This window comes from Lolium rigidum, unplaced genomic scaffold (assembly GCF_022539505.1).
Source record: "Lolium rigidum isolate FL_2022 unplaced genomic scaffold, APGP_CSIRO_Lrig_0.1 contig_41079_1, whole genome shotgun sequence".
Taxonomy (NCBI): domain Eukaryota; kingdom Viridiplantae; phylum Streptophyta; class Magnoliopsida; order Poales; family Poaceae; genus Lolium; species Lolium rigidum.
The window spans coordinates 28,850-44,158 of NW_025900492.1; the positions used below are offsets into that span (position 1 = coordinate 28,850).

Genomic DNA, 15,309 nt, shown 5'->3' on the forward strand with positions numbered 1-15,309 from the left:
ACGAGTCGTATACCGATCCGTATACGATGGCGCACGAACGCCAACGCGATGGGCCTATAGAAATAATTTGTTGGCCCGTTTGTGACACCAGCCAGTCACCTATTGCAATTTAATAGTAAGAATTACAACAAAGCTCAAACCAAAGACTGGTGCTCTGGAAACCAGAGCCTAAACATCTAGTGCCTAGAAGCACACATGAAAGAGAAGCTGCTGAGGAGAGTTAATAGCATAAAACCACCACTTTGATGGTGAAATTTACCGTATACCACCACTTTATGTTTGCGGGACAGAAAACCACCACATTTTACCAGGTTTTTTCCCGAACACGCAAATGGACGATTTGAAGCAAATTGACACGATTTCTGACCAGCCGACCCCACCGAAGATGCTGACGTGTCATTTTTCGGACGGAAGGAGGTGACGGCTGTTAACGGCCAGTGCTGGGGCCAGCACAGATCTTGGGATAATATGAAAAAAAAATGGAAAAATCTCACCCCCTGTCGTCCCCTCCGCCCACTCCTCAGCCTCGCCCGAGAAATCCCCGGCACCGACGGCTACCGGCGCGGTTCTGTCCTCGCAGCCGGCCAGGAGGCCACCAGCTATGCGAACGCGAGCCAGGCCTCGGCCGTACTTTCCACCCACCAGCGCGCCCCCCGCCCCGTGCCTCACAATTAGTATGCCCCCTGCTAACAGCCGTCGGCAGACACTGGACATGGCGGCGGCGCGGTTCCGGGAGGAGAGCGAGCGGTGGTTTGATCTGGTCCGGGCGGCGAGTTGAGGGAGGCAGCATCGGAAGGGCACCATCCTCTCGCGCAGGCAGGGAGATTATTGACCACATCGAGTTTGACCGGACGCGGAGAAGATGGCGATGCCGACGATTAGAATCACCAGGGCTCGATTCCTTCGGCCAAAACGGAGAAGACGACGAGGCCGAACTGTGGTGCTGGATTTTTTTACGCGGAGAGCTTCACATACCCGGCACCAAGGAGCAGTTTTCTTCCATGGCTGGGCCGCCGCGAGCGCACAAGTGGAGCAGGGGCCGGCAGCACTCGTGTTGTGGAGGACGAGAGGTAGGGGCCTGCGGCAGCGGTAGTCCGCGAGCAGGAGCGCGCCGGCAGCGGCGCTCGGCGGTGCCGGAGACGATGGGGGTGGACGGGAAGGAAGAAGACGACCCAGTCGTGGGGCCATCACAGATTTTTTTTTACATGCCCGTCACAGATCTTTGTTAACTGCCGGACGGAAATAGTACTACTATTATTGATCGCAGAATGCAGATATGCTTAACGGGAATTCGTTAACGGCCGTCGCCTCATTCCGTTTGTGAAGTGCCACGTCAGCATCTTGGGTGGGGTCGGCAAGTCAGAAATCGTGTCAATTCGCTTCCAATTACTGATTAGCGTATTCGGGAAAAAATCTAGCAAAATGTGGTGGTTTTTGTTCCGCCAACGTAAAGTGGTGGTACACAGTAAATTTTACCATCAAAGTGGTGGTTTTATGCTATTAACTCCTGCTGAGGAAGATGCAGCGAGAATGTTGATCTGAGCTCACATGTAAGTACCAGCAAGGGGCTACTCCACCAAATGTAATAACCGTGACGCTAATTGTATCCTAATTTAGCTACATTGTCCAAGATCTACAATTTCGTCACATTAACTAACATCAAATTATTTAGTTATATAAAGCTATTGCAGAGACATCAAATTAGTTTAGTTCAGCTTATCTAAGGCTTAACTGGAAAGCCGTCTTACACACAGTTCCAAAGTTTTTTCTCATGACTGAATCAATCGATGATTTTCAGTGGTTTCGCGAATAATAAATGACAGGTGATTACACACTGCGTCAGTGATCAGCAGGCTAGTACAAGCCTCACGGTCAAACCTGATAGTGAAAACAATACTGATTACCCAAACAGAACTAAAGCTGAGCTTATCATACATGCGGCACAAATGGAGTTTGCGGTCCCGATGCAATCTTTTACTAACTTAACTTCAAAACTACCATGAGTTACCATTCCCTTTTTTTATATGTAGTTTTTCCCTGACGTAAATTTTATACCATGGCAGCCAAGAAACGTACGTCCTAGTAATCACTCAGGGGCTTCAGATAAGGATAATCCGCTAGAAGCCTCTCCTCAGAAAGAACATCATCCTTTTCTTGTGGAGTCCATAAGACATTAATGCCCTGATATAGCAGGCAGAAGTTAGAAATTAATTATCAGCAATGTCAGAAGAAAATGGCATGTAAAACATTGTCGCTCGCTTATCTTGATCATACATTTCGAAACAGTTGTGAACTATGAAATAGATAGGAAAGATTCTCCATACCTGGATTTCTCTTGTAGGTATAGATTTAAGTTTTAGCAGTACTGCTTCCAAATCAGCGGGTCTTTTGATTTTTGGAAACTTCAATGTTCCATCAGCAGCGACTAGGATGGTTACCTGTATAATTTGGCAATCATCGCAAAAATGCATTGTTTGCAAAGCATTTTACTGTGAATAAAGTCAACTTACCACTATATATTCGTTTCTGAAGCCATCTGGCTTTTTGGAGTATGCTTTCTTCCTCTTGACCCCATCCAAGTTGCAAAGCGTTTCTTCATCAAATTTGCTCCTCTCCTCAATAGCAACTTTATCGAAACAGTCCTCCCATGAATCCTCTCCAACTTTGACATCAACCTAAAAGTAAATGGAACAGCAAAATCACAAGATTCCATAAGCTAAAATATAGGGGACTGTATACAAAGTCCTAATTGCCATCTATTAGGGAAAGAATCTTTAATTCCCATAGACTGATAAACAATATGTATCACCAAAGGGTATATGGAATTGTGCGTGTTTCTTACTGATAAGCTCGAAGAGACGCAGCAGTCATTGTGACGGCTCAAGGAAGATACTGTCTCTGCATAATGAGCCATAGCATGAACGGGATAAACAAACTGGTACTGATGAATAATTGACTGGTGCTAATGTGAATTCCCTGCTTCTAGTTTTTTTTTAGATCATCCCTGCTTCTAGTTATCAATCTATTTCTGCGGGACTACAACAAAAACACGTTCAGTTGAAGAAGTTGTACTCCTTCACTTTGTACTGAAGATAACTCTATGTTGTACGTGCTAACTTAATCCCTTTTTCTCTCTATATGTTACAACAACTAGAAAATGATTCTCAATGAGGGTAAGCTTGAAAGAAGAACAAAAAAAAAAATGGTTCAAAAAGCAAATACGGTTAAAAAACATTCGGAAAAAAATACGGTTAAAAAAGACTAGCTTGTTAGCATTTGAATAACAATTGACACCAGTATGCTATCTCTATCTCCAACTCAAAGCTAGTTACACAAGAGGGATGTAAGTAAATGCAGATTAGTCACATAAACAACGGTAGCTGTTGGATAATTAGGTACAATTTCCATGATTAATTCCAGAATATTAAGCATGACAACAGTAACTACAAACATGTGAAACTCGAACATACTAGATGCAGTGATCACCATGAACAGTAGCAGAGCAAACAGTACAACATCCATCGCTAAACAGATCGAGATAGGTTGCACGTACCGATCTGGTGGAGGTGGCGGTGAAGGTGTAGCAGACGATGTTGCGGCAGTAACGTTGTTGATGACAACGTTGTTGATGACGGGGACGACGGGTCGTAGTAGACGGCGTTGAAGACGGCGGTAGGCAGCACCGCCCGACTTGGACGGAAGGCGACCCGTGATGAAGAGCTTGAGCAGTCGCGCAGAGCGCTTCCCAAAAACCTAATTCGCCCTCTCCCGTACAGGATCGCAAGGACGAGCGGTTCCGGAGACCTGCTCTCCCGTTCGCCGATGCACGTCGGCACGCGGGATGGAGTAGGCTATGGTGGCGGCGCAAGCAGAGAGAGGGGAAACGCTAACTCGTGTATCGGATGTGTTTATGTGGTAGCCGGGCAGGAGATTATATAGGCTCGGGAAACCCTAGGCAACGTGGGTCACGCCCACGTCGCACGAACGTTTTGAGTCGGTTACAGATAGCCCACGATCCGGAGCGACCCGAACCGACTAACTGCGACGCGTCCGTCTAGGACTCTGTTCGTTTTCCTGAGCTGCAAAAAGTAAGGAAAGTCTCGGCTCGAGGCTCAATCCACTCACCACGAGCGCGGCGCGCGCGTCGTGACGTGACGTGTCGTGTCGAGTCGAGACGAGCGAGCGAGGAGGAGGAGCGCGCGCGTGTAGCACTCCTATTCTCACTCACTTACTAGTGGTGGAACAACCCACCTTATAAGATGGTCTAACTTCCTCCCAACTTTCCATGTGGGACTAAACTTCCCACCTCTTGCCACTCCCTAGTGAGCTGCCACCAACTTGGGCTCAAACTCACAAGGCTGCCACTATGTGGGCTTTGAGATTTATAGGAAAAACTGAAATCTAATTTGGGCCACTAAAAGTGGGCCTAATATTTCAACAATCCCCCACCAGATCTCAAATCCTCATTTAGAGATTTACCAATACTCACTGCTTGTTTATATACCAGTGTTTCAGCGAAGACTGTTAAGTTGAACTTCCGCCTAGAACCTTAAGCTACATCCATTCACACTTGAACAATGGACTAAGCCTTGAATTGCAAGTTTTGCGTGAACAGGGTTTCACTCAAAGTCATGACCAGTACATGGCTGCCGTAGCCTACCCCGCGGGTGAAGCATATGCGTCATACTTCGTGGTCTCTTCATGAGTTTACTAGAGATCACCCAAATCTCATAGATTGCGACGTTTAACAATCAGACTCATATAGGTGTGTTATTTCAAGAATGCTCGTAGGACCAGCATCTTTGCTAATATAGCCAACATAAACACATTAAGGCTTGTTGCCAACCTGCCTTACAGCAATTGAGAGTTGTGCATGTTCACATAGAGAGGGTTACATAATACTCTCCTCAATTAAACCACTAGTTTGTTCTTCCCAGGTCCTAATTCACGGGATCTCCGATCACAAAGGTTGGGTTACCACTATGGTGTAGCATCAACGGGTCTCAAACCCATCTCCCTCGATGCACTTTCTATCACATTACGTGATAGTCCCTTTGTAAAGGGATCTGCCAGGTTTTTGTCTGTTTGAATATATGTAACACTTATTACTCCGGAGTTTCGCAATTTCCTGACAGACTTCAAACGTCTCTTGACGTGTCTTGATGACTTCGCGTTATCCTTAGAATTGTTCACTTTGACAATTACAGTTTGATTGTCACAATTCAAAAGGATTGCCGGAACAGGTTTTTCAACCACAGTGCAAGTCCATCAAGAGCTCACGCAACCATTCTGATTCAACAGTGGTTGTATCCAAAGCAGTAAGTTCTGCTTCCATAGTTGACCTCGTCAATATGGTTTGATTGCAAGATCTCCATGACACTGCGCCACCTCCAAAGGTAAATACATACCCGCTAGTGGCGTAGAGATCAGCTACATCAGAGATCCAATTCGAATCACTATATCCTTCAAGCACAGCTGGATGCTCTGAATAGTGAATCCCATAACTCATTGTACCACATAGGTAGCGCATGACCATATCAAGTGCATGCCAATGATCAGTACCCGGGTTTGACATGAACCTACTCAACTTGCCAACAGCAAAAGAGATGTCCGGTCTAGTCGCGCTTGCTAAGTACATGAGTGAGCCAACAATCTGAGAGTATCTCAGTTGATCTACGGCAATCCTCCGGTTCTTGCGTAATGTCACACTGGGATCATAAGGTGTTGGAGAAGACTTGCTATCAATATAGCCGAATCGGCTCAAGATCTTCTCAACATAATGGGATTGTGTTAGAGTAATCCCACTCTCGTTCTTAATAAGTTTGATGTTCAGAATCACATCAGCTTCTCCCAGATCTTTCATATCAAAGCACTTTGACAAGAAAGACTTGACCTCGTGTATTACTTTCATGTTTGTACCAAATATCGAATATCATCCACATACAAACACAGTATAACACCTTCGCCCCCACCATGGCGATAGTAAACGCACTTGTCAGCCTCATTGACAACAAAGCCTACAGAAGTCAAAGTTCTGTCAAACTTCTCATGCCATTGCTTAGGTGCTTGTTTTAGGCCATATAAAGATTTCAGCAACTTGCACACCTTTCTTTCTTCACCTTTTACTACAAACCCATCAGGCTGATCCATATAGATTTCCTCTTCCAACTCTCCATTAAGAAAAGTTGTCTTTACGTCCATTTGATGAACGATAAGACCATAGGAGGCAGCCATGGACAGTAATACTCGAATGGTGGTAAGTCTAGCGACAGGTGAATAGGTATCGAAGTAATCTTCGCCTTCTCTCTGTGTGTAGCCTTTAGCTACAAGCCGCGCCTTGTACTTCTCAATAGTACCATCAGGTCTTAGCTTCTTCTTGAACACCCATTTGCAGCCCACGAGGCTTGCATCCATGGGGTCGTTCCGATAGCTCCCAAGTTCCATTAGAAAGAATCGAGTCCATCTCATTATGGACAGCTTCTTTCCAGTCATCCGCATCCGGAGATGCATATGCCTCTCGCAATGGACGTGGGAGTATCATCCACAAGGTACACAATGAAATCATCACCAAAGGATTTTTCAATCCTTCGTCTCTTGCTCCGTTTAGGAGCTTCATTGTCATCCTTTTCAGTAACATTCTCATGTGATTGTTCAAAATACTCATTAGATGTACTAGACTCAGGAATTATCTCGTAGAAATTCTAGCAATGCTATGCATATCTTTCATAGGAAACATATTCTCAAAAAATGTTGCATCACGAGATTCCATAATAGTATCAACATGCATATCGAAGTACCTCGGATTGAACTACTAAAAATCTATATCCTACACTCCGAGGAGCATAATCTAGAAAGATACAATCCACTGTCTTTGGTCCAAGTTTGCGCTTCTTAGTAATTGGAATATTGACTTTCGCCAAACGTCCCCATGTGCGCAAATATGAAAGTGATGGTTTTCTCCCAGCGCACTCCTCGTAAGGGGTTTTATCTTTATTCTTGTTAGGAACTCTATTCAGGACATGACATGAAGTAAATAAAGCCTCCCCCCACCATGCCTTAGATAAACCAACAGTGGCTAACATGGAATTCACCAAGTCAGTCAGCGTGCGGTTTTTCCTCTCGGCAACCCCGTTTGATTGGGGTGAATAGGGAGGCGTCCTCTCATGAATAATGCCATGTTCCTCATAGAATTCATCAAAGATTTTAGGGAAATATTCGCCACCACGATCCGACCTAAGACGCTTGATCTTTCTCTCTAGTTGATTTTCAACTTCGGCCTTATAGATTTTAAAGTAGTCTAAAGCTTCATCTTTAGTTCGCAACAAATAAACATAGCAAAATCTAGTCGCATCATCAATCAATGTCATGAAATATCTCTTTCCACCTTTTGTCAACACACCATTCATCTCGCATAGATCAGAATGTATGAGTTCTAGAGGTGCCAAGTTTCTCTCCTCGGCCGCCTTGTGAGGCTTCCGAGGTTGCTTTGGTTGCACACAACTATGGCACTTAGAACCTTTGGCAATGGTGAAATTTGGAATTAAACTTAAACTGGATAGCCGAGACATTAAACCAAAATTAATGTGACATAAACGAGAATGCCAAACACTGGTATCATCACTAACATTGCCACAAATATGGTTCACAGACTTATTACTGAAATCAGAAAGCGAAAAGCGGAACAAGCCTCCGCACTCATAGCCTTTACCAATAAATTGTCCAAACTTGGAAACAACTACTTTATTCGACTCTAAAACAACCTTAAACCCATCTCTGCATAGAAGGGAGCCGCTAACGAGATTCTTGTTCATAGTAGGGACATGCTGCACGTTCCTCACCTGCACGATCTTCCCCGAAGTGAACTTCAGATCTACCGTGCCAACACCACGAACAGAAGCATGTGACCCATTCCCCATCAAGACGGAAGAATCCCGGGCGACCTGGTAAGAACTGAACATGGATATGTAAGCACACACATGAACATTAGCACCTGTATCAATCCACCAACATGGAGATTGAAATACCGAAAGAACAGTAAAGAGATTACCGTACCCATCAGCATTGCTAGCGGTCACCGTGTTGACTTGCCTCGCCTTTTTCTTGCGGTCTGCCCTCTCTGGACAGTCCTTAGAAAAGTGGTCAGTCTCTCCACACGTAAAGCAGCTCAGATCTGCTTTGTTTATCATCTTCTTCTACTTGAAGGTTGTAGTCTTCATAGGCTTATTGAAGGAGGGCTTGTTATTCCATTTGTTCTTGCTGTAGGGTTTCTTCTGCACCATGTTGGCGCTAGACTGACCCTCTCCTTTCTCGCATTATCCTTAGCCCGAGCTTTCTCCTCAACATCAAGAGATGCTATCAGATTTTCAACTGATATCTCCTGTCTCTTGTGTTTGAGAGTTGTGGAAAAGTTCCTCCATGAAGGGGGCAACTTAGCGATGATGCATCCAGCCACAAACTTGTCAGGTAAGGCACAATTAAGGAGTTCAAGCTCTTTCGCAATGCACTGTATCTCATGAGCTTGTTCGAGTACGAACGGTTGTTAACCATCCCGATGTCATGGAAGCTCTCCATGATGTACGATTCATCGCTCGCATCGGTTGCACCGAACTTAGCATTCGAGTGCATCCCGAGCTCTTTACCATCCGTTAAGTGCATGTACACATCACACGTACGATCAGCAAGAATACTTAGAACGCATCCGACGAAGAGAGTATTGTTTTCCTTGAACTTGTTCTGATCTTGGTCAGATATAGTTCCTTCGTGTAAACCATCGGCAACTTCGAACACTTTCGGATGAGTAAGCCGTAGCATGGCCTTATACCGCCACCTCTTAAAGTGCACACCGGTAAACTTATCCGGCCTCAGTGCATCGGAAAAACCAGCCATTGTTAACTCAGGAAATTGCCTACAATTCGGTTTTTGGATTGTTGGATAATTAGGTACAATTTCCATGATTAATTCCATAATATTAAGCATGACAACAGTAACTACTAACATGTGAAACTCGAACATACTAGATGCAGTGATCACCATGAACGAGTAGCAGAGCAAACAAGTACAACATCCATCGCTAAACGGATCGAGATAGGTCGCACGTACCGATCTGGTGGAGGTGGCGGTGAAGGTGTAGCAGACGATGTTGCAGCAGTAACGTTGTTGATGACGGGGACGACGGGTCGTAGTAGACGGCGTTGAAGACGGCGGTAGGCAGCACCGCCCGACTTGGACGGAAGGCGACCCGTGATGAAGAGCTTGAGCAGTCACGCGAGCGCTTCCCAAAAACCTAATTCGCCCTCTCCCGTACGAGATCGCAAGGACGAGCGGTTCCGGAGACCTGCTCTCCCGTTCGCCGATGCACGTCGGCACGCGGGATGGAGTAGGCTATGGTGGCGGCGCAAGCGAGAGAGGGGAAACGCTAACTCGTGTATCGGATGTGTTTATGTGGTAGCCGGGCAGGAGATTATATAGGCTCGGGAAACCCTAGGCAACGTGGGCCACGCCCACGTCGCACGAACGTTTTGAGTCGGTTACAGGCGACCCGAACCGACTAACTGAGGAGCGCGCGCGTGTAGCACTCCTATTCTCACTCACTTACTAGTGGTGGAACAACCCACCTTATAAGGTGGTCTAACTTCCTCCCAACTTTCCATGTGGGACTAAACTTCCCACCTCTTGCCACTCCCTAGTGAGCTGCCACCAACTTGGGCTCAAACTCACAAGGCTGCCACTATGTGGGCTTTGAGATTTATAGGAAAAACTGAAATCTAATTTGGGCCACTAAAAGTGGGCCCAATATTTCAACAGTAGCTAGAATCCCAAAAGCATAGAAGTTGAGTCACCTGTCAATATGAACTTATACCAGCGCTGGTTGGAAGCCTCCACCTTCTCAGCAATGTCGTTCAGTTCCTTCTGAAACGGTTTTGCCAAGCCCAGCAATGCAACCTGAAATTGCAGCGGAATTCATTGACTAGAATTATCACAGTTATACAAAGACAATTTTTAAAATGGGTTTTGAATTAAAGGAAATCAGGAGAACCTGGAGCTTAACCACGGTAATCCTCGGCCGGTTGTAGTGCCACACAGCGAGGGCCAGGAAAATGACACCGATGAACGCCGCACACACTTGGAAGACTAGGGTGATTTCTTCCTTAGTCATAGGTTGTGGAGGCGCCGCTGTGCCGACCGATTCGTGAGTCTTCGAAGAGTCGAACAAATTCAATGTTGAAGAGGACGAGGAGCTGGTGGGTGTTGAAGAGGAGGACCACGAGGATGAGCTTCTGGATGATGAAGAGGAGGACCTTGAGGACGAGCTTCTGGATGTTGAAGAAGACGACCTTGAGGACGAGCGGCCGCCCATGGAGCCACCGGACGCAGCGATCGCGGCATGCGGGATGGCCGCCGCCGCGGCGGCGGCGGCGAGTAGCACAGCGAAAGCAAGGGGGATCTCGCGTGGTCCAGGGTCGTCATGGACAGTCGTCGGTGGTGGCGTCAAGGCTGCGCGATTGCTTCGGAACATGACGGGGAAGCGGAGATTAGGCGCCGGCGCCGGCGCCGGCGCACGGCGTCGCGGTTTCGACAGGGCGATCAGCCAACTGTCGGAGCAGCCGGTGATTGTCATCGGAAGGCGACGTCCAGGGTTTAGGGAAAGGTTAGTCCCCGTTTCAATGCAGGGTTCCTTTAGGTCTTTTTTTTGATCGGACAATCTTTACCTGCAATAGGTCGTAATGCTAGGCGATAGTAGGTCACCATATCTGTATTGTTAGATTAAGTCATGGTATCTCCGCGCTCCGTGATTAGATTGGGAAAATTTGATATGGGAACACTTCCACTTGTGATTGGAAAATTTTGAACCGGAAACATACCCGATCGTTAGCCAGACTAGTTGAATGCTCGTGCTTCGTCACGGCTCCTTACCATATATTTGATGTCGTTCATGTTATGACATGTACAATGATGATATCTTAGCAGTTCCACGTAGGATAAACGCTGAGATGGAGGAAAGATAAAGATAAAAAAGGGTTTTGCCTTCTCTTAGCTAAGAGATGATCTCTTAGCACAATATCTCTCACCATAAATTTAGAATATCTCGTTTCTAAAGATAAGACTAAAAAATAATTCATTATACACCATGTTTTATATCTAGATTACGTGGCAGGATTAAGATAAGACAGTCTTATCAACCATTGCACATGCCCTTATATGAGTAAGTAATGCATGTCAGTATTGAAAGTATATAGAAAAAATAATCTTGGTAGTATTTAAAACATTTATTAAAAAAACGTGGAACATATATAGGATAAAAACTCAAATACAATACTTTGTCAAGACATCATTTGTGAGACATAAAGAGTAATATTAATATAAAAGTAAAGGAGAAAGTCAACTCTTTTCACCTCCTCGATTGTAAGTCTGTGTGATTATAAATACAAAAATGCTATGGACTAAGCCTACGGAAAACCGTGTAAACATGTGGTTGGCCTGATTTGATTTCCCTCCCGTGAATGTGGGGGTGTAAATGCCTAACGTGATTCCACGTTTGTCCGCAAGTCAGCTTTTTTTGTAAAAAATGAGTCTGTAGATGTAGTGTTACTTTATAAATGCCATAATAAAATGAAGAGATGAATAGTTATAAGCTTAAAGTAATTTGAAGTAATAAGGGTAGAAAAAAAATGATGTGAGATAATGGTACACTTCTTGCGGGTAAGTCCGCGGTGAACCGCTCAAAAAAATACCCATGGTCAGCTCTCACACCTCTCTAAATCAACAACGAAGTTCTCCCACACCTCCCCTACTTTGCCTTCCCCTGCACGGATTCCAGCTGCTGGCCAGTATGCTCTTCGGCACCGCGCCGCTAAGAAATCTCGAGCCTCCCTCAACCAACTCTCACTACCCCATCAACTGCGCACCCAAACCGACGCTGAAAACCAATTTCGGCGCAACACAAATGACACAAACGCACAAGTTTAGACAAAATTTTGTAGGCCACATTCCATGGTAGGACCCATCAAAAACCAGGGCCATGCTCTCTCCTCATTAATGGTCTACATGTTCACTTAACCGCAAACCTGCCCCAAATTTGCTCTATGTTTATGGTCGCACGAAATAAAAAAATGGACCTTTATCTGTTTGAGGATCACCGTTAGATCTTGTTTTAGACCACAGAAATCACCACGGATACAAAATATTTGTATGCGATCCTCTGTTGTAGATGGACTAAGGGTATCTCCAGCGGCGCGACGCAAACGGACGTTGAGCGACCGTTTTTGTCCGCCGTGACCGGAAATGCGTCTGGGGCCTGCTCCAGCGGGGTGATGCAAAGTGATCGGGCCGTCCGCGGAGACGCAAACCTGGCCTAAATATGCGCCAGGTTTGCGTCTCCGCGGACGCTCGGCGGTCGCGCGGAGCGTCCTCCATTTCTTACCCAGTCCCGCATGTCAGGGACAGCGAAATCGACCGCTTCGATTTGCTTCTTTTTTCCCTTCTTTGCTGCCCTAGTGCGACGCCACCACCCCCAACCCCACCCGCCGCCGTCCCGCCGCAGCGCCATAGTAGTAGGAGGGAAAAACTGTCATTCTTGAAGCTGTCATATCTCAAGATTTATGGATTTGACATTCATTCTTTGGCATGGCCGGTTCCAACAATGACATCAATGTGTTGCACCGATCACCGGTTTTCAACCGACTCATGCAAGGCAAAGCTCCCCGGCTGAGCTATGAGATCAATGGAAATGCATATTACAAGCCATATTATCTTGCTGATGGCATCTACCCTGACTGGGCCACATTGGTGAAGACTGTCAGTAATCCAAACTCCGAGAAGACGAGGAGGTTTGCCAAGATGCAAGAGGCTTGCAGGAAAGATGTGGAGCGCGGATTTGGTGTGCTCCAAGCTCGGTGGGCAATTGTCCGTCACCGACAAGAACATGGTCGCTGAAGACCATGCATGAGGTGATGACATGCTGCGTGATCATGCACAACATGATCGTTGAGAAAGAGCGTCCTGATGGCCGCAATGAGAACCACTGGGAATTCCAAGGTGAGCTGGTTGCGCCACTTTCTGGAGCTTCATCTTGGCAGGACTATCTACATAGGAATGTAGAAGTCACTAACGAGAACGTCTCCAAACAGCTGCAAACGGATCTGATTGAGCATCAGCGGACATTGGCTGGCCATGAAGATCATGTCTAGAGAAATACTTCTTATTTTCATGTAGACTTTTAAAAATTTAAATGTAATAACTATGACTTTGTTGATTTCCTTATTTTTATTGTTTGGAAACTTCATAAATTGATGCAAACGCGGAAATGCGTCGGCCCGCAGGAGCCACCCCTAGGTGCAAACGGACGCGTGGACAAAAACGATCTGTCTCGCGTCCGCCGCGCGATGCAAACAGACATTTTGGACGTCCGAAATGCTTCGCGCCGATGGAGATGCCCTAAGCTCCCAGCAAGTGGTTTGAAGCTCTATGGTTGCTCCATGGTTCGGCCCCCCTTGCCAGTCACCCCGTGCGTTTAAGCCTGTATGCCTACATAGTTTGGGGCTTTTGCTTTGTGACAGTGGTGTAACCTTTGCTCTCGGCTACCTCAGCCATGTTTTTCTACCTTAATGAAGTTCAGGCCGTGCGTTTGAGCCTGTTTTGCACGGGATATTTTATAATTTGTCACACATTACATTGGATCTTTATAATTTGCTACACATTACTTTGTCTTCTACTATTTGCCACACATTACATTCATTCCTTTATAATTTGCCCTATTCCTCCCTTTACAGCTCTATTAATTTTTTTTACTCCAAAATACTTTGTGAAATATCGTACGTATGTAGCTGGAACTAGTTGAACCGATGAACAAAACGAATCAAATCCCCATTCATTTGCTCGGTCAACCACTGCTATTCCCCATTCCTCTTCCTAGTGACCACAGGGGAGAGCACCATCCGACGAGGGAACGTGCCAAGGTCCGCGCCGGCTGGCCGACCGCCATGCTCACGCTCGTCCCGTGGCCGGTCGAGCGACGGCGAGCTCCCATGGCAGGGGAGACAGTGGAGCTCCTCAACCCGTGGTACTGGGGCCGGGCGGGGACTCCCAAAATGGAGCCATGGTGGTGCTCGGCAGCAGCCGCGGCTGCTGCGACGAGGAAGAGCTGGCAATCGCTTGCGTCGAGCTGCTTTTGCCGCTGCCCACCCGAAGCCGCTACCGGCGACACCTCCGAAAGCTGATGTTCGCGGCGATGTCCACAAGCTCCTGCCGCCGGCCACCTTTTGGATATGTTGCTCCCAGCTACATCCCCAACTAGCTGCTGCCATGCCGGTAAGCTATCTCTTCTTCCCCTCGATCTATTATTGTTGATGTTTACTTATTTTTGCTGCTGAATCGAATGAGTGGATAGACACTACCGAAAGCACGCATGTGTGCAAGATGGAAATCCATCCCTCTCAATTGAAAATCGTTGTGTGCACAGCTACTACTTGTCTATATGGAATAGATGTGTTCGACTTTGTTTTTTACTTCCCCTGTTGCCTGTAATGCACATCCCTGGAAGCATATGCTATCATTTTGTTAATGAAATTGTTGTTATTTTGTTCAGTGATAGCAAACATGTTCCTGCACTTCTTCTTTAATTCCAATATTTAACGGGAGGTGACCAAGCTCACATTGCTTCAGAAAGGACTATTCCTGGGTAAATCTTCTTCTAATGATTTCGAGGCTATAAAGTGAATTACTTGTACTTATGTTCTGTTTGGTGGTTGCTTTGTAGGTACGGTGGTGGCATGAGTTCAGCTAAGGCAGCACTTGAGAGCGATACCAGAGTATGTTCTATGTAGGTTCTTGCTTATGAAGCAGGTCGAAAAGACAAAATCAGAGTGAACACCATATCAGCAGGTATCTTCTTTAGAAAGAGTTGAATAATTGTTTGTTTCCAGGAAACCTTTCGGCATAAATATTAGTAGTTATAACCTGCTCTCCAGCCATTGAAAACATCAAACATCTATCTTAAAATTGAAAACAGAGTCTCGACGCAATAAAATCACTATTTCCTCCTCCTTGGAGTTAATTTTTTCTTGCAAGCATTTGAACTTGAAGGCACATCAAAACTAGGTCTCGCTGGAGATTTAGTAGGTGTCACATGTGGCGGTGATGCACCGTCTCCAACCAAGGCCATAGCAAGTCTCCTACAATTGAACATTAGGTTAGAAAATTGCTTTTTCCCATGGTTTTGGGCATATGAAAACAAGCAGAAGCGTTACCTCCGTGTAATAACCCCAGGGCTGTCATGAAGGCTAGGAGGCAGTGTGATTGTGTCTCTTTTCG

The 15,309-nt window shown here is 46.0% G+C and overlaps 1 protein-coding gene and 1 long non-coding RNA gene across 3 annotated transcripts; one reads left to right on the top strand and one right to left on the bottom strand.

Moving 5' to 3' along the window:
• Positions 1-2,079: 2,079 nt before the first annotated feature.
• LOC124681377 lies at positions 2,080-10,618 on the bottom strand. Its single transcript, XM_047216298.1, has 6 exons — positions 10,037-10,618; positions 9,840-9,942; positions 2,843-2,898; positions 2,511-2,675; positions 2,325-2,438; positions 2,080-2,181 (listed from the first exon to the last, which is right to left on the bottom strand). The coding sequence occupies exons 1-6, from the start codon at positions 10,616-10,618 to the stop codon at positions 2,080-2,082; spliced, it is 1,122 nt and encodes a 373-aa protein (XP_047072254.1).
• Positions 10,619-14,261: 3,643 nt separating this feature from the next.
• On the top strand, positions 14,262-14,844 carry LOC124681375. Of its 2 annotated transcripts, XR_006995852.1 has the most exons (3): positions 14,262-14,307; positions 14,585-14,677; positions 14,756-14,844. It is a non-coding gene; the product is annotated as an uncharacterized LOC124681375 (long non-coding RNA). The 2 variants fall into 2 exon arrangements; XR_006995851.1 differs by lacking the exon at positions 14,262-14,307 and having other exon boundaries at positions 14,489-14,677.
• Positions 14,845-15,309: the final 465 nt, after the last annotated feature.

What these genes read in the sequence shown, in the direction of transcription:
- LOC124681377 (XM_047216298.1), bottom strand. Translation starts at nt 10,618, where the DNA reads ATGACAATCACCGGCTGCTCCGACAGTTGGCTGATCGCCCTGTCGAAA. An exon ending in GCGTCTCTTCGAGCTTATCA is followed by an intron (nt 2,676 to 2,842) that starts GTAAGAAACACG and finishes ATTTACTTTTAG; the next exon opens with GTTGATGTCAAAGTTGGAGA. An exon ending in TCAGAAACGAATATATAGTG is followed by an intron (nt 2,439 to 2,510) that starts GTAAGTTGACTT and finishes CAAATTATACAG; the next exon opens with GTAACCATCCTAGTCGCTGC.